The 25,068-nt window shown below is 38.6% G+C and overlaps 2 protein-coding genes and 1 long non-coding RNA gene across 6 annotated transcripts; 2 read left to right on the forward strand and 1 right to left on the reverse strand.

Annotated features, from left to right (window-relative positions):
• The first annotated feature begins 337 nt into the window (after positions 1–337).
• On the forward strand, positions 338–12,196 carry cfap100 (cilia and flagella associated protein 100). Of its 4 annotated transcripts, none has more exons than XM_082136881.1 (15): positions 338–531; positions 1,275–1,363; positions 2,356–2,530; positions 2,688–2,755; positions 2,936–3,099; positions 3,325–3,405; positions 3,494–3,699; positions 3,836–3,932; positions 4,015–4,048; positions 4,778–4,932; positions 5,028–5,163; positions 7,392–7,448; positions 10,118–10,320; positions 10,548–10,641; positions 11,692–12,196. In XM_082136881.1, exons 1-15 carry the CDS (start codon positions 501–503, stop codon positions 11,803–11,805), a joined length of 1,704 nt encoding a protein of 567 aa, XP_081993007.1. In that variant the 5' UTR covers positions 338–500; the 3' UTR covers positions 11,806–12,196. The 4 variants fall into 4 exon arrangements, with proteins under 4 accessions (XP_081993007.1, XP_081993008.1, XP_081993006.1 ...); XM_082136882.1 differs by having other exon boundaries at positions 338–516; XM_082136880.1 differs by having other exon boundaries at positions 338–1,363.
• LOC309474287 (zinc finger protein ZXDC) lies at positions 12,023–24,742 on the reverse strand. The gene is made up of 9 exons (XM_082136706.1): positions 22,842–24,742; positions 22,582–22,734; positions 22,425–22,503; positions 20,498–20,628; positions 18,739–18,909; positions 15,479–16,344; positions 13,674–13,928; positions 13,498–13,599; positions 12,023–12,721 (listed from the first exon to the last, which is right to left on the reverse strand). The coding sequence occupies exons 1-9, from the start codon at positions 24,730–24,732 to the stop codon at positions 12,635–12,637; spliced, it is 3,735 nt and encodes a 1,244-aa protein (XP_081992832.1). The 5' UTR covers positions 24,733–24,742; the 3' UTR covers positions 12,023–12,634.
• LOC309474483 lies at positions 16,351–18,841 on the forward strand. The gene is made up of 3 exons (XR_014197316.1): positions 16,351–16,529; positions 17,350–17,693; positions 18,717–18,841. It is a non-coding gene; the product is annotated as an uncharacterized lncRNA (long non-coding RNA).
• Positions 24,743–25,068: the final 326 nt, after the last annotated feature.

The following is a 25,068-nucleotide window of genomic DNA, read 5'->3' on the forward strand; positions in this document are numbered from 1 at the left end:
ATTTAAATAAAATATGTGCTGAGTTTAATAGAAGAAAAAAAATATTGCTTTGAACTAGTACAAAACTGAACACCAACCAAAATAAGTCTGAAGATATTATACCACAACAAATAAAATACAAAACTACAAAATGTTAAATAAATGGTAAAATGGTGGGTATATTCTGAAGGATTTTAATTTGCCTGGTATAGTATATGTGTTCTAAATGTTTGCATAAAGACAAAACATCTGGAGGCGCTCTTACCACAGGTTATGAAGAATTCATCTAGTGAAATACCGCCACCTACTTTTCATGGAAAGAATATGCCCAATATAAAGTTACCCTGGCAACCTAAAACGCAACAAGGGAAAGGTCTCCTCGAACTGGCTCATCCGAACGGGTTTACTCTTTCTGATCCATTTGCAGGTTTAGAGAGCGCTGAATTGAACTGATCTAATTCGCTATTTACCGTTGGAGCAGCGTGTCCAAATCTGCAACATCAGCACACAGCAAGACACATATGGATTCATACCTGGGTGATTCATTTATGGGCAAGCAGATTTCTCTAGGCTATATCTGTAATATAATTCTAATAGGCTATAATGTAACTACATTGGCATGTCTTGAATCTAATGAAAAAAATACAGCAGGCCATATATATTTGGTTAGATGCGTTAAAGCTGTTTGAATGTTTGTTTGTGTGTGTGTGGTCCTGGACCAAATGTCCCCACATTTATAGTACCGGTACTGTAAAAATGCAGTTTTCTGTGGTGGTTTATCCTTCAAGGGATAGGTCACCCCAAAATGAAAATGCTGGCATCATTTACTGACATTTATCCATATTCTTCAAAATATCTTCGTTTGTGTTCAGCAGAAGAAATAAATTCATACAGGCTTGGAACAACTTGAGGGTGAGTAAATGATGCCAGAGTTTTCATTTTTGGGTGAACTGTCCCTCTTCAGTGCACCCAGCTGTGAGTTGAGCATTATTACAACATATCATGTAGGCTATTCAAGTCGGAAAATTAAAACAAAAATGTTCAGTCATTATATTTTACATTTATTTGTATATTAGGCTATTTCCATCATTTGTTTATGCATGGTATCTAACAAAAAAGTACATCTTAATTGGGCCATTCAGGCCTACTCTGAATTTGTAAATATGGTTTCTAGCTCTACTTAAAGGCTGCAATATAGGTACTGTATAGGTCCACGACCTATTTGCTCTGTATAAAACCCATTATATCAATGAAATATCCTTGTAAGTATGGATGTGTGTGTTTGTTTAATTTAGAAAGCAGCGATGATGTGAATCCTTTCAAAATCCCTGAACACAATGATCTTTTCCAGATGAGGAGCAAAGAAAAAACTCAGAGGATGCTGGTTTGTATCATTTAATACATTGAATTTTAGCTGATACCCATTTTAAAGAATAAAGCCAGCACTTAAACGACATCAGGGTTGTATTACAAAAACAGCCTAACTTACAACTAACAAAAATATGTTCTAAGAATGTATTACTAACATTCCCATTCTGTTATGACAAACATCCAGTTTAAAAAACAAACAAACAAAAAATCTTGGTTATATGAATGTTAGAGGAACACTGCATTTGATCATTTTGCAAACATTTTGGGAACGTTACTTTAGATTGTTCGAATGTTTAGAAACAAGACAGCTAGACAAACAAACAAAAAAGTTCCACGAACAATGTAAAACGTTTTTGTGTTACTGTTTTGAGAACATTAAAGACCAGATAACTTTGAACAAACATTCCATTAATGTTACTGGAAGAATGTTTGTTATCAACTTTGAGAAAACCTTGCCAGAACTTTATCCAAGGTTCTGTCAAGACCACTATCGTCAAATACGATTGACAATTAGCATACAGTAAGGATTGGTGGTATGGTTCTATTCTGGGCAAGAACTCCCTGCATGGACAAGAGCAGGGAGAGCAGCAAAATCCCCCCTCAGGTTAAATAGTCTGATTCAAAGGGGAATCAGAATGCCAAATTCTGACTTGGCCGAGAGGAGGAGCTGGGGATGGAGGAGGGAATTGGCTCCTGAAAAAACGCGATATCTGTTGATAATACTGAAGGAGCTTATATATGGATGCTATGATAGGCGTCATATTCCTATAGGTAGACGTGGATCAGCTGAGAGTCAGCTGATGCGAGCTTGACTAACGTGACCTGCCAGAACTAACATTACGCTTGATTTATGAGAACATTCCCTTGGGGGTAAAAAGCTTTAAGAAGGAAGGAAAATAGTTTAAGGACATGAGATGTAAGGCATCTCATGTTTTAGTTGTTAGCACTTGCTTTAAGTCTGAAGCTGTGTGCTAGAAGTTGAAATTGTGCACTCTGTCATGGCAGGAGCACCAAAGTAAGTTGGATTTACCTGTCCATGAGAAGATGACATTTGCAGCCAGAACTAGGGCAAGACAAGCCAGACTGAGCAAGGAACTGAAAGAAGGGGAGAGTAACACACCAGTTACACACACTCATGGACAGCTCCAAATTACACCTGCATGGAGGGCATCTATCAAAGGTGAGCCATGCCATACCACACCACGTCTGCATCAAACTTCTAAACCCACAGCAAGTAAAAAGTTAGCCTAAAAATGTAAGCCTACTGTTGTAAGCCAACTAAATGTAAATGTAAGCCTACTAAAAAAAGCCTACTGTTGTTATTCTCATTTTCTAAGACCTCAAAATTGATAAAGGAAGCATGAATGAATATATCACTAAGAGACGAGAGCTGTTCTTACTTGAGGTAAGATGATATTTTGTTTTTCTAGTTCTCAGCACTAGCCAGGTAGACATTTGCTCACTGTCTTTGTTTTATGCATTGTTTCTGACGCGCCTTTCTTTACTCAACCTCTGTGTTTGGTTCTCTGTTCTTCTGTGTCTGATTGTTTTCATACACATGTTTTCTATTACTTTTTTTTTTTAGTATTCTCTGGCAGTAAAGAAAGAAGAGATTCAGCTTCTAGAGCAAATGGCTGCAGAAGAAGAGGGAAAATTGACAAGAGCTGAGAAGTTCTTGGAAGACGATGCCATTTTGTTTGAAGAATTTCTGAAAGAAAATGACAAGAATTCTGTGGAAGCTATCAAAACGTACCAGTCATACGAACTTGCACTTATAAAATATTATAAAGAAACAGAAGTACTATCATTACAGTCCTGTTGATATCTTGAATTATAATTCTTGAAGTGAGAAACTCAATGTTTAAAAGATAATAAATTGGCATATCAAATGATTTCTTTTTTACATGGGCATGCATTAACACAGCAGAATACGTGACCTAAATCTTATGACTAAAACCATTAAATACTGTTCAGTGCTGAGCAGGAGACCAAGATGAAGCTGGAGAAAGTAGCTGAGATCAAGAAGACTACTTCCAAAATGGTGGCAATCAAGAGGTATAAACAATTTGTATGGTTAGATGCTTTCCAAAATATTTCATCTTGTTTCTTTATCTTTTTTTCTCTGCTTATCCTTTTATTTTAGTGACATCTCTAAGTATGAGGACATCCTGAAGGAGTATAAAAAGTATAAAGAGTTTCTGCTGATGCTGTCACCCCCAGAGTGGCAAGAGAAACAGAGATCCAAAAGCAGGCACTCTACTGACTCCACCAATACTGAGAGTGATGGAAAGCAGACAGAAAAAGTCAAGAAGAACAGAGAGAGAAGGACGGTCCCTCCAGACAGCAAGCGTACGCTGGCAACTTTACAAGCTTTCAAAATGACGTTTGTTTAAAATAAGAGTGCAAAATATAAATTCCCCCGAACACGGTTTTAATTATTGACTGCCTGGTTTTCTTTAAAACAAATGTATTCAAACACATATAGGTGAAGAAAGACGAGTGGCTCATGGTTTTTCATCCTCTCGGGAGGCCAGGGCTTCATCTAGACAAAGTGTGAAGTCCGGCCGTCAGAGCAGCAAAATGTATGTACAAACCATAGCATTGAGTGTAAAAAAGCTTTGCGTGTTTGCATGACTCATTAATAATGCTTTGTTTTCACTTTAGATCTGCACCTGGGACTGACAGTTCGGATTGTGAGGTTAATATCCACTAAAATTCTTTTGAATTAAGCAGTTCATTTACATTTTTCAAATTTTATATTTACAGTATTTATGTACTATACAGTACTTAACAGATTTATGTTTTATGCCTAAACCTACAACCTGAAAATTAAGGTGTCTGTCAGGGGTTTGGCTGGATAGCATGGTTCTGTTTGCCTTTGCCAAGAGATTCTGTAACTACACCATCTGGCAGCAAAATGGAATTTTCTCCATTGATGGCCATTCAGGCAACAATATGTTGCTATTTGATAATATTTGACTATAGTATAATAGATGTTTTTGGGCTTATCATATAAATGTGTGAAATGAACTTGTGAAAAGAATAATATAGGTCAATGATATAATGTTTATTAAAAATACATGCAATTGACATGTACTATAACTTGAATACACCTCTTATATAAAGAGAATGTTGAAGAAAGAAAGGCTCATCAAAATAATGAAATTCTTGAAAAGATAAATTACAATATTTAATTTATACAACAATATTTTAACAAATCACAGTTTCAACGTTGTACCGAGTGATTAGTCACATGGCATTTACAGTTCAGGTGATTGGCTCAAAACAGTAGACCTGAGCGGCCATGAAAAAATATGGCAGATTTCAAATCACGTTCTTTCGGGGGGCTCCTGTAACTGCCAATGAGATGAATGGGAATGCTAACAGATTCCTCCTTAACCTCCTTGTTTTAAATTACCACCATTAGGAGGACCCAGAAATCTTCTTCAAAGATCCTCAGGATCTGTTGAATCTGATGACTGAGCTGGAAGAGCAGAACCTTTCTCTCATCCAGAACACTAGAGAGACAGAAGAGACTTTGGAGGAGTTCAGACAGAATGCTGAACTGACTCGCAAAAACATGTGTGTACCTATGTGCCTTAGAATTGCACCAATATGTTTTTTTTTATTTAATTATACCAGTAGATAAATGTTTATATTTGTTTGTGCATATGCAGGGAGTCTGAGTCAAAGCAGCTAAAAGAGCAGATTGATTTCATGAGTGACACCATTCAAAAGGAGAGAGAGAGAACAGCAGAGCTTGAACTGAAAGCCAAACACTTCAGCTTTGGACAGTACAAACCAGAGGACCAGGTATGAATTTTTTGTTGTTGTTGTGGGTTTCATATTTGTCTTCTGTTGTGCTACTTTGTCATTTTCTTTGTAAGCTTCCTTGACAAACAGACTGCCCGTTGATTAAAACAATTAATCATCTTTTCTGTGCTGACATAAAATTCAGTATCTTCCGTTTTGAATTCTTAAAATTTCATATGAATATACTGTATATTTTCACTTCCAAATTTAGTGCATCCAGTTCCTGAATAATAAAAATAAATGAATATTTTTGCCAGTCTTCTCATTAACAGTGTAATGTACTCAGTGACATTTCATCCCTGTTGAGCTTCAATTAATGCATATTTGCCTTTAAGAAATGCATTGCTAAATATAAATATCTATCTATAAATTACAGAAACGTCTGTCAGTATGTCACATACGTCTGTCGAAACGTCTGTCGCATATCTCTCGAACCATTAGTCCGATGGATTTCAAACTTGACAGGTTTCTCGCTACGGGCACGAGTAAGTGCAGTGCCAAGATTGATGTTGTTTGGATTAGAAATGCAAAAGATATCGTTAAATACACTCACCTAAAGGATTATTAGGAACACCATACTAATACTGTGTTTGACCCCCTTTCGCCTTCAGAACTGCCTTAATTCTACGTGGCATTGATTCAACAAGGTGCTGAAAGCATTCTTTAGAAATGTTGGCCCATATTTATAGGATAGCATCTTGCAGTTGATTTGTGGGATGCACATCCAGGGCATGAAGCTCCCATTCCACCACATCCCAAAGATGCTCTATTGGGTTGAGATCTGGTGACTGTGGGGGCCATTTTAGTACAGTGAACTCATTGTCATGTTCAAGAAACCAATTTGAAATGATTCGAGCTTTGTGACATGGTGCATTATCCTGCTGGAAGTAGCCATCAGAGGATGGGTACATGGTGGTCATAAAGGGATGGACATGAGCCGCGTTTCCACCGCAGGAACTTTCCCCAGGAACTAGGGACTTTGGGCTGGTACTCGATGTGTTTACACCGCAGGAACCAGGGTCTAAATGAAGTTCCGGGTAAATATTTCCCCCTCCGATAGTCCCTGCTCATGAGGTAGTACTTTTTCAAAGTTCAGGAACTTTCAGGGGTGGGACTTGTGCGCTGCACAAGCTGATTGGTTGTGTTCACGCCGCATTTTGGTTGGATGAATCCACGCAGCATTTTATTTATTTTTAACCTCCCTTTAAAAAAAATCTATTGCGGTTCGTGTCGTGGCTTCATGCAGTAAGAGTTGTCTGTCTGCAAATATGGAATTTAATAAAAAAACTGGTGGACTGGCGACGAGTTTCAGGCTTTATTAAGGGTATTTGTGGAAGAGGAAACTTTCTGCACGTTCGTCCCAGCCATCTCACGGTCAATGTCCGCAATAGCTGATAACATACAAATTTTATATCTAACGTTAGCATTATGAGCTTACTGAACACGCTTTATCAGTGCTCGTCTCTTTTCTGTCACAGCTTTTATTATTAAGTCATTATGTTTACACATTGTCATCTATTGCAAGGCACTCCAAACCATGTTACAAATTTACTATAACAGGATTGAAATAGCGCTTTGAGGTTAGTAACAAACAACTATTTACAAGACTGTCACTATTTATGATTGATAGACGGGGTTCAGGCTTTTTTTAAGCGTATTTGCGAAAGAGGAAATTGTTGCGCGTTCGTCCCAGGCATCTCACAATAACTGATAACATACGTTGTCTAATTTTATTCGCATACGAGCTTTCTGAACACGCTTTAGTATCAGTGCTCGTCTATTTTGTTTTGTTGATTACCTCGTTAGTAAACCAATACATAACTGCAGCACAGTTTGAATCTCCTCCATACCTAAATGTGGCGCTCAAAACTGATTACTGTCCGTCGCAGACTGGGAGGAGCAGTTGCGCACAGTTTACCTTCCCGGTACTTTAGACCGCGGTGTAAACGCAGAAAGCAACCGGTCTGGGGCAAAAAAAGTTCCTGGGACAAATTGTTCCGGGTAATTTCGGTGGAAATGCGGCTATGGTCAGAAACAATGCTCATGTAGGCCCTGGCATTTAAACGATGCCCAATTGGCACTAAGGGGCCTAAAGTGTGCCAAGAAAACATCCCCCACACCATTACACCACCACCACCAACCTGCACAGTGGTAACAAGGCATGATGGATCCATGTTCTCATTCTGTTTACGCCAAATTCTGACTCTACCATCTGAATGTCTCAACAGAAATCAAGACTCATCAGACCAGGCAACATTTTTCCAGTCTTCAACTGTCCAATTTTGGTGAGCTCGTGCAAATTGTAGCCTCTTTTTCCTATTTGTAGTGGAGATGAGTGGTACCCGGTGGGGTCTTCTGCTGTTGTAGCCCATCCGCCTCAAGGTTGTGCGTGTTGTGGCTTCACAAATGCTTTGCTGCATACCTCGGTTGTAACGAGTGGTTATTTCAGTCAAAGTTGCTCTTCTATCAGCTTGAATCAGTCGGCCCATTCTCCTCTGAACTCTAGCATCAACAAGGCATTTTCGCCCACAGGACTGCCGCATACTGGATGTTTTTCCCTTTTCACACCATTCTTTGTAAACCCTAGAAATGGTTGTGCGTGAAAATCCCAGTAACTGAGCAGATTGTGAAATACTCAGTCCCGTCTGGCACCAACAACCATGCCACGCTCAAAATTGCTTAAATCACCTTTCTTTCCCATTCTCACATTCAGTTTGGAGTTCAGGAGATTGTCTTGACCAGGACCACACCCCTAAATGCATTGAAGCAACTGCCATGTGATTGGTTGATTAGATAATTGCATTAATGAGAAATTGAACAGGTGTTCCTAATAATCCTTTAGGTGAGTGTATATCGGTAAAAGAAGCACTTAGAAGGTTGTGGTTTAAAAATAAACATTCTGACATTAAGAGGGTTGTATCGGTCAAAGAAGCCCCAAGAAGGTTGTGGTTTAAAAAATAAACATTCTGACATAAACACTCTGTCAGCTACACTGTTTACTTCTGAATATTATATTTTATTCACAGCCATCATTTGTAGTAACCTATTCACAAACTGTTTTCTCAAGCGTAGCATTTTTTCGGAGTTCACTGTGTAGCCTGCTCCCTGAATCGTCGAGTTCATTGAGTAGCCTGCTCCCTGAATCGTCGAGTTCACTGAGTAGCCTGCTCCCTGAATCGTGTAGTTTCTATTTTCCACATTTATTGTATGTCATTATGTCAGTATCAGTATTTGCTTTCTACAATGCACAAATAAAAATGTCACTGAACTTTTGCTGTGTAATTGTAACAATGAGCACTCAAATACACCAAACCAACAATTACTAAAACACACACAAAAACTGATTTTGCACAGGCATTTTGCACTAGTTTAATTAATCTCACACATTAACATGTTAACTTTGGCAGCCCTACTGTCTTTACACACATGCAGGACTTCTTGTTAATTTATTTTAGGGTAATTTAAAGTAAGGTAAGGTAATTTAATTTCAATATACAGAAAAAAAAACTTGATTTAACAATGACACAAAGTAGTGTTTTATATATTAATAAAATATGTATTAAAATCACATGAGTTAGGAAAAATTTGTCTGGATTGTAAAATCTTTCAGACACTAATTTTAGGTGTTTGATAACTACTAAAGTTTTAAGTTGAAAACTGGCCTCCCTACCTTTAAACTAAGCTGTGTTTCCCAATGCTGGCTATGTAGTTTTCGGAGCAGCTAGCAATAGCAAGTTAGCTTTGAAAGCATGAGATCCCACCCTCTCTTCAGGGCGCCATCCAAAGCCACACATTCTTCAAAACACATGAATGCACTTGTGACTTTGTAAAACAGACTGTCTTTAAATAAATGTTGCTATAGTAATCTAATTTTAATGCTAGAAAGCCTGTTTCATCATTAAAAAGCATTTTCACTTTCATCTTGACTGAGGGGGCAGGATAGTTCGGGTGAGGGGGGCCTCAAATATGGAACACCACTTTAAGGCTGTGGATTGTTCTCACAGTTTCAGAGTATAACATTTATTTCATATAAAATTTAACAAAAAACAAAACACAAGTAATACTCTAGAAGTTCAGAGCCTGGGAAAAAGCAAAACAAAACAGATCGTCCAAGGTAGCAAAATACATGAACAAAACCGTAACAGTGACAAGACCATGAACACGGGGAACTCAGGGACGGCCGTGACAGAACAGGCAAGGCCTCGGTTGTCTGACAGAGAAGTGTGCATCGTTAGAAGCACCAAAGATGGGGGACGAAACAACAGACTTGGGACCATCAGGCTAGGGACTGCAGTGCTGGGTCCAATGAACTTGGGACCACCGGTACTGGGTGGTCTAGGCTAGGGAGTACAGAGGAATGGATTCCGAGAATAGCTCCAGGACTAAAGCAGATTCAGGGAGGTGGGATCCATCACCCTTACTGCGAAGGGGGATCACAAATCCTTTTGATTAAAAGCAAAAAGGGCACTGTCAGGATAATGACCTTGATGGACCAGATCCAAAAACTCACCATGATCCATGAGGGAAAGATAGATTCAAACTTAAATTGTAATCAATTGAGAGCAAGATTTTACTTGAAGAACGTGCAAAATTCCAATGTAATCTTTTTGACAAGACTGTTGATTTCAGATGATTTCAACGGGTAAACTAAAAAACACATAAACACTAGCAATTATAGGCATTCAAGATGTCATCTTTACAGATTTACAACAATCATTTAAAAATGTAGGAAGGTTCTATAAAATCCTAAAATATGCCATACATCCAACTACAAGACAGCAGTAGAAGCAATATCACGCTGTTTGTGCTGTTCATCTTGAGTCAAAGATATAAAAAATTTGACTACGTACTACGCATTGCTTCTAAAAATCTTTGCATTGATAAATCATTGGACACTGATGACTTGTTTAAAAACATATCTAGTGACTTAAGAATACTTGTACCCTGCCGTCAGGACAAGACTCTTGACACACTGAGCCATAAGGTGGAGGAGGTGTATCACTGCTGTGTGGGGGAAACAGAGGCAAACCTAAACACTTTGCAGATGCTGACAGCCATTGAGGAAATATTGGGGCAGCTTCTGGAAAATGCCGAAACGATTCCAAAAGACCAAATGAGTATAGCTGAACGTGCCAAAGAGAAAGAGAGGAGATTGAGGTGACCATACACTGTAAAAAATGTCAATACTATTTTAGTTTTGGTACTTCGATATTTCATGTTCAATTCAATGTTACTTGCCGTTTCTTTCTAATAGTGAAATTTTCTAGTCATTTTTTGAGTGAGAATTGTTTTTTGCACCAATGTTTTGTCAGTGTACATATACATTAAACCAGCAACAAAATCATCTGTATCTATTTCGTTTCTAAACTTCTTTTACCCTTTAGACTGCGTGATGAGAAGATACATTTGCAGATTAAACAACAGGAGGAAAGACAGAAAAAAGCCTTGGAAAGATCGCAGAATGAGATAAAAAAAACGGTAAGAAAAGAAAACAAGTTTTACTGCAACAAATGCTTAATTTACCTTTTGGCTCTAGTCATAAAAGTATATCACAATTGTTTATCACTATTAAAGGGGTCATATTTATTTTCCCATATTTAATTTTGTGACCATTTATCACCCTCCTATAAGAAAAGCAGTTTAAAAAAAAAATATCACTCCAGCTGCAGGTTATAGTCATGTATGAATTTACAACTCCCTCATCATTCAATCCCTCATTAAAAAATCAAGTCAAGATTTACACATTTCAATTAATAGTAAAATTCTATCAAATTGATTTGAATAATCCTTACATATTTTTCATATTATAAATTAAGAATTTTAAATGAGTAAAAAAACTAGAGCTTAATAAAATATTTTGTATAAATCCTAATGGAACAAGGGAATAGACATTTTTTTTTTTTATGTTTAAACCTAAAGGTGCTCTAAGCGATGTCACACGGGAGGGTCTAGCTAGCCTCCGTTTTTTTGACAATACTTTAAACGTCAACAAGAAGTGACGTCACCCAACATCACTTAGAGCACCTTTAAGTTTAAAATGTATACAAAATATTTGATTAAGTTCGTTTTTTTTACTCATTTGAAATTCTTAATTCATAATATGTAAAGATTATTCCATTCAATTTTATGGAATTTTACTATTAATTGAAATGTATAAATCTTGAAAAAAGGCTTAATTTTTTTTTGTAAAGCCTCCAGTACATTGTGAAAGGATCACAAAACAATCTTAACTTTTTGTTTGGTGTTTAGGAATAATAATAGTATCTATCCCGCATTGTCTATTTCCTCACTGTAACAGTGTGGGTCAAGTTTCTGATTAACCAATTGACATCCCTGACATGTAACCTGTGTGATGTCACAAAGTCAGTGTAAGCAATGCAGAATGAGTGATTATTTTAATATTTGTCACAATTTCTTCACTGAAAAAAAAAGAAGTAATGTTTTGTCTCATGATATGACCTCTTTAAATGACTGACATTGCTTTTTTAAACAAGTGAGAGTGAGAACATGCTTTCTCTATTCTTTTAGTCTGTTAAGAAGCTGATGCCACGCTCTCAGCCCACTGTCCGCAAACGTCAGCCAAACAAAAGCGCTGAAACCACGGACCGGGAAAAAGAAGAGTTCCTGTATTTCTTAAGTTAAATCACAAGTACGCAGAGAGTCGAATTTGCATCACATTTACATACAACTTTAGCTAGTAGATAGCATCAAGTATATAGATGTTTCCTTGTTTTTACAAAGGTTTAAATTTTGAAGTTTGAAAGGACATGAATATAAATGTATGAATCATAAACATGCAAAAGCTTTTGAGAACAAAGAATACGAAATTGACATTTACAGACACAAACTAGTGAAAATGTTCATTTAAATGTAAAATTTTATTAACCTGTTTTGAAGTAAACCATAGCTAATAAATACATTTCAATTGCATCATTTTATAAAAAGTAGATTTTTTTTTTTTTACAAACATGGAACATAAGTGTATCTGAACTTTACAAAGCCATACAAAAATAGGCATCAAAACAACTTTGTTCCTTAATGGTCAACCAGGCAAATAAGTTAAGGTCAATTAGACTGACTTGATTTATTACATAAACAGTTAAAGATTTCATAGACCAATAGTATTTATTCTGGTTAAGAGACGGATCAATGATGTTCACTGCCATGTGTCTTGTGTGTGCTCACAAGTCACCAGATCTAAAAACTAAATATTGGAAAAAAACAAGCATTTATCAAGTCACATGATCAAAATTAAAAAAACTAAATGTGCTTTGTTTTTGGTCAAATTAGCTTTTTGTATGGAGCACAATACTATTCTGATATCCTGTTTTAAACATGAATGAAGGGATTTTCTTATTAAACTACACAATGATAAAACCAGTAGAGGCACTGAGAAAATGTACAAGATCATCTAAGAAAGAGAAAGACGGCCCATCATATGGTCCTTGAGTAGCACCTCCTGTTTCTACTATCACTCCAAATCTTGTAGGTTGATGGTGCTACCAGTGAACTGGGAGTTATCAGATCCATTTTCATCTTCGGCCATGACTGTGGGTTCCTACAAATGAGAATATTTAGATCAGTTTGAATGTCTAGAATTTCCAAATTGCAATACACAACAGGGTCATTTTATGGCACACAATCACGTAATGGAATGAAATCGGGTTTTTACATTTTTTCAGCTGAACTGATCCTAAATAAACCCACAAGACTCATTTGTCACACAAAAAAAACAGTTGTCACAAATCAGTTTTTTTTGTTGCTTCGTCATTATGGTTATAAATGTGTTTGCACTGTAGTTTATGCACATGTCTTCTTATCGGATAAAAAAAATTCACTCAATTGAGCACCAGTTTTTTTAAGTGCATTTTTAGAACTTATGCGCACTTTGGTGGTTCCATGCAGCATTGTTTTTATGCAATATCCCAAAATTCACAAAAAAATTAAAAATATAGATTGATGGGAACATGGCTAATGAGAGCCGGTGACTTTTAGCAACATGCATGTGGTGTTTCTTGTTCATCTCTGATATGCATTTCATGCACCATTGGCATACATAAACAATCTTTGCCCTACACAAGGTTTATTTTTAGCAGCAAGGAAACAGCAATGTCAATGACATGGAATGACATCCGCTAATGTCATTCATAAACTAGTAGGCAATTAGCAGTTGGAACATATAATTTTTCCTCCCACTTCAAATTACTGTCTTATCTGCAGGGAAATAATGTTGAAAATAATTCTTTAAATAAAAAACTACAACTACACTCTACTACAAATAAAATAGAGAATACAAATGATGCAATGAATATGAGGCTTAATTGTTGTATGAACCTGTAGGATGTTGACAGGCAGATCCACAGTGAGCTGAGAGTGTGAACATGAGGTCTGTGAACTCAACTGGAAAGCCAAGTCTCCATCAGCAGCAGGGTCATCCTATAACAAACACACTCAAATCAATGTACTGAACTGAAGTGAGAATGCTTCCAAATTCTTTCCCATGATCTCACCTGCAGCAGCTGAATCTGCACAAACTGTGCGCCTGTCACCGGATCCCGGATGGGTAGCTCACCATTTCCTGTAGCAGCTCCTTCTCCAAAATGAGCGCTTGAATTAGTCGACAGAGCAGAGCTGGTGCCCTTTGATCCTTTAGTCTTTCTTTGTCCGTTCTCTGAGGCACATGTGGAAGAGCCTGGGCCTTTCTGTTTCCTCCTCTTGGCAAGCTGAATGGCCCTGTAGTCTGTGCGTGCTGATCCACTGCTCTCCTAATGACAGAACAAAAGAACACTGTACAGTCAGACATTTGAGTTAACTTGCTTAAAAATGACTGAAAAAGGAACATTTAACAAAATAAGAGAGGCTTTCGCACCATGTAGTTCTAGGAACTTAGTTCTAAGAACTAGCCACCAGGGTGGTTCCACGATAACTAATGGTTCCCCAGCAACATTTTCCTGGTTGCATTCGCACCGCCAGTAGGAACTCTGAAGTGACGCAAGCGTTGTGTTGTTGTGACATTTTTTAACGGCACGGCGGCCCTTTATTTTACCGGCGCTGAGAACACCACAGCCTGAGCTCACAGTGCTCGCATTCTCCGTTCATTAGTTTACGATCTGTCTAACAGTCCTGTCTAATACGTTATTAGATAGAACTGTTATACATAGAAAGTAGACAGTATATGAAAAGGTATTAGCGTATGCAGTGTGGTTGATGTCTAGTGTTGCTAGCTGAGCAGAAATACATAATCATGTTTGGCTTGGTCCCCTCAAAGTTGCGTTGGATTTTCCCCTTAGCGTGAGGGTTAAGAGGTCCATCTATCACTGTTTTCCAGGCTATAATCTGTGAGTTTACACAGCTTTTTCTTTTTTAAATGGCGGGTGCCGGTGTTTCGAGAGCGTTCAGCCAATCCGCGTCACTACCGTCACTGGTAGTTCCTATAGTGCTGGTTTAGAATCTACTCTCAAATAGGAGCTAAATTAGTTCCTCCAAAAGGAGTTCCTACAACTAAAACCGTTCCTAGTTCCTGCGGTGCGAACACACCAAAATCCGGGTGCTTCCGCCAATAGTCATAGGAACTGTGAAAAGGTTCCTCCAGTGCGAAAGCCCCTAAAAGAAGCTTAAAGGGTTAGTTCACCCAAAAATGAAAATTCTGTCAGTAATTACTCACCCTCATGTTGTTCCAGCCCCGTAAGACCTTCGTTCATCTTCGGAACACAAATTAAGATATTTTTGATTAAATCTGAGAGCTGGATCACTCCTCCATAGGCTTCTAAGGCATTATAACTTGCTGGCCCAGAAAATGTATTAAAGACATCGTTAATATAGTCCAAGTGATAGTCCAGCGCATCTGTGTTGTACATCACACGTAGGCTCACTGTTGGCCGACACTGGTCATGTGTGTGATGCGTGTGACGTACAACACAGAAGCGCTGCGCAGTTATACTACGTGAAAAAACTCAAGGCCCAGAGCGAAGGAAATGAATAGTTGAATAAAGTCGTTATTTTTGTTTGTTTTTGCGCACAAAAAGTAAACTTAAGATTGAGCCACTGTAGTCACTTGGACTATATTAACGATGTCTAAAATGTATTAATGCCTTAGAAGCCTATGGAGGAGTGAGACAGCTCTCAGATTTAATCAAAAATATCTTAATTTGTGTTCCGAAGATGAACGAAGGTCTTACGGGGTTGGAACAACATGAGGGTGAGTAATTACTGACAGAATTTTCATTTTTGGGTGAACTAACCCTTTAAACTCTATTTTATGGCTAACAATTTCAGAAATTTCAAGATTAACATGTGCTCTCGCTTTCCAACTAACCATAACAGGGCAGGGGGTGACCGAGGGCAATTCTGTTGTTTTCTGCGCACTGTAGGATCCACTGTGGCTGGGGAACACAAACTGACACATCCCCTTACTGCCATCTGACTGAGCCATGACCTCCACTCTGCTTAACAAGGGCCCACCGACTGTCTCACTGCCTGCCAGGTCGGCCTTGGCCTGCGGACAAAGTAACTCCGCTACAGGAGTTGCCGCGAGAGCCATGGAGGAGGAGAGAGAAGGAACAAGAGATGAACTGAGTGCTGAAGGAAGAGCTGAAGTCAGTGACGAAAGAGACGGAGTGAGCGATGAAGAGAGTGATGGCGTGAGAGTAGACGGGGATTCTACAGTCAAAGGATTGCAGGAATTCAGAGGGTGGAGTTGTTCTGAAGATGCAGTACTCTGAATTGCCAGAGCAGTTAGTGTTCCCAGCTCTTCTGGGTTGACTGTTTGCACATCATCCAAATGCAATGTGGCATGGGGCAAAACCCCTCCACCTCCTACAGCACCCAATCCCGTCTCCAATACATGGACGCCCATACCTTGCCCAGCTGCTAAAATGAGAGGATCCACAGTTTTTGCCCCGTTAAGAGCCGATCCGACTGATGCCGGATCTATTGTGAGGATTCCGGCGTTAACTAAAGGCATGTCCATGGAGAAGGATCCTGCCCCAGAGCTGCTTTCACTCCCTATAGAGACAGCAGTGGTCCCAGGACATGCAGGAATGCTGGAGAAGAGAGATGATAGGTCCAGACTGCTGAGTTCTGCTCCTGCAGGTCCCGAGGGGGCACTAACAGCCTGTGAAATACTTGTCAGTTCACTGCTGGGAGTTAAAGTGGATGTGTCATCCAACTGACTCAACACATCTGCAGGAAGAACGGAACATTATGTTGATACAGAGGTTATGGTTACACAATCAATTTAAACATTCAGGTTTTTAAGATATAACTTTGATGAGCCTAAGGTCTATCCAGCCATAAACAATGAATACCAAACATATCTTTGGCTAAGTTTGGTTTCAGTAGTGCTGGGTGGTATTGACTAAAAACCTGTATCACTGTATTTAAAGGGATAGTTCACTTTGAAATTCATTTTTGGTATGTTTTAGCTTACCTCAAGGGCATCCAAGATGTAGGTGTCTTTTTCCGCAGTAGTTTCAATTTTGATATTTTTAGGTCAAACCGTTCTTGTCTGTCAGTCATATAATGCAGGTCTATGGTCATTATCTCAAAGAGCATGCACAGAGTCCAAATTAAAACAATTCCCCGTCGTCAAAATTAAACAATTCCCCATCGTAAGTACACATTGATGGCCTAAGACACGAAACGAGCGGTTTGTGTGAGAAAACGAACAGTATTTATATCGTTTTTACCTCTTATACACAGCCATGTCGAAGTGATCTGATCTGACGTGTGCGCAGACTGGTGCATAGATATATACACACTAGATGTCGCCTTGTCTACGGCAGTTCATTGGAACGAATGTCTTTAAGGCGACATCTAGTGTATATATCTATGTATGCACCAGTCTGCGTACACGTCAGATCAGATCACTTCGACATGGCTGTGTATAAGAGGTAAAAACGATATAAATACTGTTCGTTTTCTCACACAAACCACTCGTTTCGTGTCTTAGGCCATCAATGTGTACTTACGATGGGGAATTGTTTAATTTGGACGACGGGGAATTGATTTAATTTGGACTCTGTGCATGCTCTTTGAGACAGTGACCATCGACCTGCATTATATGACTGACAGACAAGAACGGTTTGACCTAAAAATATCAAAATTGAAACTACTGCGGAAAAAAAGACACCTACATCTTGGATGCCCTTGAGGTAAGCTAAAACATACCAAAAATTAATTTCAAAGTGAACTATCCCTTTAACATGCTGACGGTTTATATGGCTGAAATATCAATATATTTTAAATATCAAACTGCCAATTGATTTTGCATTTCATGTTTCCTTTTACAAAAATGAGAAAAATTAGTCACTGTAACAGTTATCATAAATAGTGGTAAAATAATAAAGCTTAGAGTCCTAAATCCTTCTAATGATACAAAGTTGTCAAGATTAGATAAGAATCCTATGGTAATAGTGTGAGGTGAATGTAAACAAAATCTGGTGCTGCCAGCAATCATTGTGTCTAAAGTGGTTAATGGAGTTAGTTGTTTGGGTTATTAAATGTTGTTTTATAAAGTCATAACTAGGCCTGTCACGATAACAAATTTTACTGGACGATAAATTGTCCAAGAAATTATTGCGATAAACGATAATATTGTTGTTCGAGACCATTTTCATCTAATATAATGATAATGGCATAATAATGCAGGTACACCTTTTCAAAGATCTATAAACTTTTATTTCTTAAGAATATTAAACATTGAAAACGAATTTTTTTTTAAATATCCACAAATTTTTTTTACAAAACAACCAAAAACAATAAAAGCAATGGACTCTCAGTGTCTGTTAACAAAAAAATTCACTTGAATAAATACCAAAAACAATAAATAAAATGGATGTAAACAAAATTGCACTTCAAAAATTATTAAACATTAGGCTCAAACATAAATAGTGATATATTCCATAACAGGCAAAACTGCCGGTTAGGACATTTGAAAAAAAAGCCTCAACAGGCCATTTCACACTATTTTGCACTGTCCTCCTGTTACTTTGTCGACTAAACAAACGCCCGAGTGATTGTGTAACTTACTGTCGGGAAGACGGAGACGCACTTTATTGCGTGTATATGCTACGCACTGAAAATACTTGGTTAGGATTAGGGGTGAGGAGTATTACACGCCATAAAGTGCGTTTCATATTCACGCAAAAACTATTTTTGCCGTATAAATCAATATTGAAATGGCACGAGAAATAACATTCGTGGTATAGATACGCATTTTCATGAGATCGGGCTCGCTGTCGCGTTTGGCTTTGAAACCAATTCCATCTTTTTCTTTTTTTTCCCTCCAACTCACAACTAGCGTCTTTTCTCTCTCCCAACCGTCGCCGCAAGCAGTCCCGCTTTCCCATACAAAGACCATGTGACTGACAAGCGGCGCGGCGCCGCCTCCCCACACATCCAGTCTCTTTGGTAGAGAGAGAGAGACACGAGGAAAACAAACAAGCATGCAAATGGCATTATCGTGGCCGGGAAAATTATCGAGCTCATTTTTTTTTATCGTGCGATTAATTGATTTATTGACTATCGCGACAGGCCTAGTCATAACCCTGAAGTTGCGTGTGAGTGTCGGTGTACCTGGGCTGAGGTTGTGGTGTTTAAGCATGTGTGTCTTGAGGCTGCTGCGTGATGAGAAGTGTTTGGTGCAACCAGCAACAGGACAGCGACTCCTCAGACTGACTCCATCCTGCTTGTGCTTCTTAGAATGGATGTAGAGACTACTGCGAGCTGAAAATTTCGCATTACAACCTGCACATTTAAATACAAATAACAATTACAAAATTAAATCTGAAATGGTAGTATTAAAAGAAAAGTGTCAGACATTTCACATGGAAAATTATGGAGATCCATGACTAAAAAAAACGTACAAATACAAAATCAACCGCTGCTGATTAACGAATGCTATTCGAGCCCTGTACTGTTCGAGGCCTGTTGCTGTTAAAGGTGAACTAAGTAACTTTTTTACCTTAACTGAACAGCTTCGGAGTCATTGGAATGGTTATATTACTTATTTCGGAATGGTGGTTGTTTCGCACCCCCCTGGTGCCCGTGAGCGGAAAATCCGCACTTGCAACTTTGAGCCGGCGGGCCGCCGGCCGCTGCGTCAGGAAGTCTCGCGTGATATCAGGTCTCGCGATGTAAACAATTGCTTTACGGCCAAAAGAAATCTGATAAAATGCTGTCATTATTGCGCTCCCTCACGCTGTTCGAACCCGAATGAAGAAGAAGTTTTAAAGAATGTCCCATGTGCTTTGATGTCGTTGATCTACTAGCCTCTGGTGTCTGAGAATCAACAACGAGTTTTTACAACAGTGTTGTCAAATATCTATTCCGAAGCTGTGGGGGGAGCTCTAGAGAGAAACCTGCGAGCAAAAAGCGAGAATACAGCGAAGAAATCCCGAAACTACTGAGCCCTGCTTTAAAGTGACCATAAAAACAAAATTGATTGTTCCCATTTATGGAATATTGCTGTATTTATTACACATGATTTTTTTTTTTTTATTCATGTGCCCTTTTAATCTTTAAACAAAGTAACTTCCCCTCCCTCTTGCGATGACAATTCTTCTCTGATAATGTGTTTACTCTTGCAGGGGCGGGACAACATGCATTAGGAAATGACAATGATCCAATCAATTCCCAATAGACAAAATTATGTCCTGCCCTACTTTTTTGTTATATATATATATATATATATATATATATATATATATATATATATATATATATATATATAAGGGGTGTGAATTGTCACTGGTCTCTTGATTAAATTCAATTAAATTCAATTAGATTATGATTATCATTTCATGATGCGTTGCAATATTACTGCACAAGGCTACATTTTCGTCAATGAATACAAGCAGTGAGAGATGTGAACTCCCTTTTTATTTTATCTGCTTCAATTAAGTGCACTTTCTGAATGTAGTAAAACAAAACTTAAGTCTGAACACAGCAGACGACAGGAGCATTTAAAGACTAATAAACACGGGTAATTTCCGATTAATGGTGCAGCCCTAGAATCATTAATTCAAACGATTCGTTCACAAAACACCGCCGTGTGTTGCTAAGAGATGCACACCTGTCCTGTGGCTTTGTTTGGAACTATTTTCGTTGGTGAAATAGAGCAAAAAAAGGCAATATTGTGTCTAAAATGTAAGTCAATTAATATCAACTTCTTGTTTATTGAACTGTTGTATAAAATCAATATCACATTTGTTCTCATGCAGTTATTTGGAGAAAAAAAAACGACACTCTTCGTGTGATATTGATTAACTAAAATAAATTATATAAATATAAAATACCTACAGAGGTATTTTTGCCATTTATCTTGAATACTGACCTTCAACAGGACATTCAAATGGCTTGGTACCCAGGTGTGTGATACTGTGGCCCTTCAGGTGCTCGGCCCGTGTAAAGGATTTCCCGCAGCCTTCCTCTGGACATGCAAAACGTCTGTCATCATCGTGCTTCCTGCACATGAAGATCAACACCTATTGAATCACTGGGAATCTTGAGGCTGACTTTCAACAACATGTTGATGCTGCTTTTAAACAATACATATTTTGAAATTATAAAATTCCATTGACTTGAAATAGTATGACTTCTATCTTAAACCTGCATGCAGTCCACTGGAGTGGACAGATCCATTCAGTGTTACGTTACCTAAATTGTATTTAGATGTTATCCAAAATGTGGTGGACACAGGTGCATTAAAGGATATTTAAGTTTTAGCATAATAAAGGATTTAATTTGGATTATACCATGGGCTGTTTAAATACTCGATTCTGATTGGCTGGAAGGTGTGCAGTAAAACCCTTTAATGCACAGGTAGTTCCAGTCAGTTTGATTACAGTTACAGTTCAAAATGAATCTGCTACCATAAACATTGGTAACCATAGTAACACAGTTACACTTGCAAGCAGAGCGAGAGACTCATATGAAAACGTTTATTTAGGTAGGCTAAATGGATGATTTTTGCATATCGTTTAATTTGTATGGTGAATATGGCCTTTATTTAAAGTGGACGGAGTGCTAGAACTAACGAGCCGTAACTTTAGAAAATAACCGTAATTTTTACACGTCTGTTAAAAAATGACACTGTAAACATCAGTTACAGCTTTAACTTGTTTTTAACTTGGCAAATAACCAAGGTATAAACGTAGAGGCAACCACCCTCCGCTTCGCGTCGGGCGGTTCTTCGCCTCTACGTCGTGCATTAAAATCCTTTAATGCATGGCTAGCCGTGGATTATCCCTTACTTATTTTTAAGACCATTTTCTATTTATTAAAATATGATGATGAAACTTTTATAGATATTATAGGGATGGCCTGAAATGGTTTTGGAGGGCCGAAACAGACACTGAACCCAGTCAAAACGTGCCATCGGAGAAGCGCTAATTAAAAGTCTATTTTGTGCGCACAACGTGGATAAGCTACAACAAACATGTCAACTGTGTGGAGACTAGCTCTGGATTGACAAAATTTATTTCTATATGATAATGATATGGTTTCTTAAATATAAAATATTTTAGTCTTTTAGCTGTTTTCTGATGATGTATGAAGAAAACTTTGTGCGCGCCTGCCATCCAATAATCGCAAAAAGCTTTGTTACTTTAATATGAAGCAAAGTCTCAACTTTAAAATTCTTTCAATTTATTATTAAATTGAAACAATAAACGTTGTTTTGGCACTCTTAGTGTGACATCACTGTATTGTCTCAGTTCCAAGTGGCAGCACGGATCAAGTGCACGTGAACTGATCGTCTCATCTCCTCTTTACTAGTTACAGCATAAAAAAAAAAAAACATGGGGGAACATCAGAAGGTATGTTGAAAGATACATTACAACTTACCGAAATGAATCCGGTTTCATGTGATCGCTCAGTGTTTCAACCGGGGAAATACGTCAATAAACAGCTTGTAGGCTATACATTGTCACTTAACGTTACATTTACCTCAAGAAAGCTATTCACTCATTAGTAAGCTAGAAAAATAAAAAACTAGAGAAGAGAATTTTGCTAAATATATGCACTGTATTACATATTCATTATATTTTTATTTAACCTGTTAGTGATGTCTTGATTACTTATTGTTTGAATAAATCTGTCATGAAAACAAGTTATTATTACAGTTTTCATTTCGGTGCATCCCTAAAATATGTTACTTATAACAATATTATTCACAATTACCAGAAACTTGTAGAGCAATAGGATATACAGTATAAATGTGCATGCATGTATGGGTATAAAGGTTGGAAACTGCTTCTCACCGTTTGTGCCTCAGTAATTTAGACATGCTTGTGAAGGTCCAGCCACAGGAATCAAAATCACAAACAAAAGGTCTTTCACCTGGGGAAACATTTTTATATCACTGTTAAAAAAATTCAAGTGATGACTTTATTTCAAGTATCTGTGCGTTTTTTTCACCAGTGTGGCTGCGGAGGTGTATTTTGAGCCGACAGGCCTTGTCATAACGCTTGTCACAGCCAGGATAGGTGCATGTGTACTGAGCCATTTCTCTGAAGTGGGTTCTGTTGTGGGAGAACAGGGCGCTGAAAGTGATGAAGGTCTTCTCGCATCCTGAGGAGGAACAGAAACACCACCATCAGGTCGGTATTAGTATCTGCAATATTGCCATTACCTATTGTCAACTTTGTCTGAGATATTAAGATATCAGTTCAGCTCACCTGGGAACTCACACTTATGTGGTCTCTCGGGTTCAAAATGTGTTCTTTGATGATTAGTGAGCCTCGTGGCTGTGCGAAACCTCTCACTGCATACTTCACAGATAAATGCATTTTCCTGGTCATGTGCTCTAACATGAGCTTTTAGATTGTAGACTGTGGTGAAACGCCGACCACAGTTTTCCCATTCACATTTATAAGGCCGCACTTTGTCATGAGACTGCAAGTGCCGTTTCAGTTTGTATGACGTTGTGAAGGACCAATCGCAGCCCTCCACTGTGCACTTGAAGGGACGCTGGTCCTCTGTGTGTAGAACCAAGTGAATTTTGAGATTTTGCCGGGTGTCAAAGGTGCTGGAACAGCCTGGTTGGGGACATCTATACTTTACTACTGAACCTTTCTTGGTCAATCCAGATACAGTTAATAGGTTTATTGGCTGTAGTTCTTCACAAGCAACTGATTTGATTTTAGAATTTTGGTAAATACTATTCCCATCTTCTATAGCACAAATGGTTCCTTCCTCTTGCTTAATTGGTGGGCAAGAGTCCAGAGTTACACCCATTTCTGATAGCAAACAGTCATCAGCTAGAGCCAATTCCGAGTCACTGCTGGTGAATCTGGCTTTAGGCTCATCTTGTACACTTGAGGACACATTGCTGATTTTCCCAATGGACTTACTTCCACCGTCATAGTTGAGCAGCACAAGATCTTCATTGTCTTTCATTCCCAAATGTTCTTTTAAGCTTATCATTCCATCCTCCTTGTAAGCGTAGCCCTCTGGCGGGGTGGCTAGGGTCAATATTCCATTTTCAATAGTCACAATGATACTCTGATTGTTAATCATGATGGTCCCAGAGAATGATTCATTTACAGGTATTGGAGTCCCATCAGGACCATAGTCCCCATTACTACTGGACTCTTGAGTTGCATAATCCATGATATTTAATTCAGCCATCTCTGGTGCAACCCTGTTCTCTGGTACAAATGCAAGGCTATTATTTTTTGTCACACACTGCATCAATTCTTCTGTTGAATGTTCAACTAAATGATTGCTGAGCATTTCTACAGTAGAGACCTTTGGTGTTTGACTGCTCCCAGCATAGTCTTCTGACAATATTGGGTCTCTATTCTCTGCCACAAGACAGAATTCGTGTCTAACATTTTGGTCTGTCCTCTCAAATCTGGTATTTAAGCTACTGTGGCTTGAAAGATGTCCCGCTCTGGACGAGGTTCTGTTGAAGTTTCCATCTGAATCTACAGGGGAACTGAGAGTCTTTGACTTTGACGATGAAGATCCATTTTCTTCTGCTTTGTATTGAAAGTTCATTTGTCGTTCCTTGCTGTCGTCTTCTTTATGCACTATGTTAAAAACCACATATAGTTCATCTGGGCTCTTGCCTAAAGAGGCAGAGCTGTTGCTGAGAAGTTTCTCTGTCGTGTGTCTTTGTTCACAGCTTTCTGTGTCCAGGAGGGGAAGCGCCATTTGCAGATCGTTGTCCTCATGTTCATCGGCCCTCTCAAACACAGAAGGCAGCAGCTCTAATTCATTGAATACCTTTTGCCTGGACGCATTCACGTCACCGAGCTCTGCAACTGCGGACGGTATATCATATGTCTTATGATGGCTGTTTTGCAGAGACAGAGCGCTGCCATTTTCCGCAACCCGAAGCGGCGACGATCTGGCCCGGTTGTTGTTGTCGTCACTTTGGATGCCCAGCGGTCCCGAGAGATCCGAGATCGCATTTTCAGTCAGACGTGTTTTCGCATGAATCCCTGAAGCTGTTGTCTGCTGAGAGAATGTTGTGTGGAGCGGGACGCCATGTTGGTAGTGAGTGTTTTTTGTGTCAGAAAGCCCCTGGATTTCCATCTTGGTGTCCCTGTAGCAGCAGCTCATGAAAGCTCCGCCCTTCACATACGAGTGATTGATCCTGATAGGCCGGTTTGGAAATTACGTCACACCAAACACATTTTTCAAGATCCTCAATTCGATTAAATTCTAAGTGCACGAGACATGCTCTCAAAAAGAAATATCAATACACAAAGAAAAAAAAAAAGTGTCATTTCTTTCTTCGTGGTTTCTGTTATTATACTTTTTATAAATTATGGGGTGAATTTAATTAAAGTGTAGCAGTGCAAAACTGCATAAAGTGAATCGGGTGCTAAAACAAATTGTGCAAACTAAGTTACATTGGGTGTAAGTCATTCTTGAATTCGGATGAGCCATTTATGA

The sequence above is a fragment of the Leuciscus leuciscus genome (assembly GCF_965113295.1).
Source record: "Leuciscus leuciscus genome assembly, chromosome: 14".
NCBI classification, from domain to species: Eukaryota; Metazoa; Chordata; class Actinopteri; order Cypriniformes; family Leuciscidae; genus Leuciscus; species Leuciscus leuciscus.

Bases quoted from the DNA above. Each gene is read 5' to 3' on its own strand.
- cfap100 (XM_082136880.1), top strand. From the start codon at position 1,229: ATGAAATATCCTTGTAAGTATGGATGTGTGTGTTTGTTTAATTTAGAA. The intron at 3,100-3,324 runs GTACCAGTCATA...AATACTGTTCAG, and splicing joins TCTGTGGAAGCTATCAAAAC to TGCTGAGCAGGAGACCAAGA. The intron at 4,049-4,777 runs GTTAATATCCAC...TACCACCATTAG, and splicing joins CTGACAGTTCGGATTGTGAG to GAGGACCCAGAAATCTTCTT.
- LOC309474287 (XM_082136706.1), bottom strand. From the start codon at position 24,732: ATGAGCTGCTGCTACAGGGACACCAAGATGGAAATCCAGGGGCTTTCT. The intron at 22,735-22,841 runs GTGAGCTGAACT...GTTCCTCCTCAG, and splicing joins ACATAAGTGTGAGTTCCCAG to GATGCGAGAAGACCTTCATC. The intron at 20,629-22,424 runs GTGAGAAGCAGT...CTTCATGTGCAG, and splicing joins AAATTACTGAGGCACAAACG to GAAGCACGATGATGACAGAC.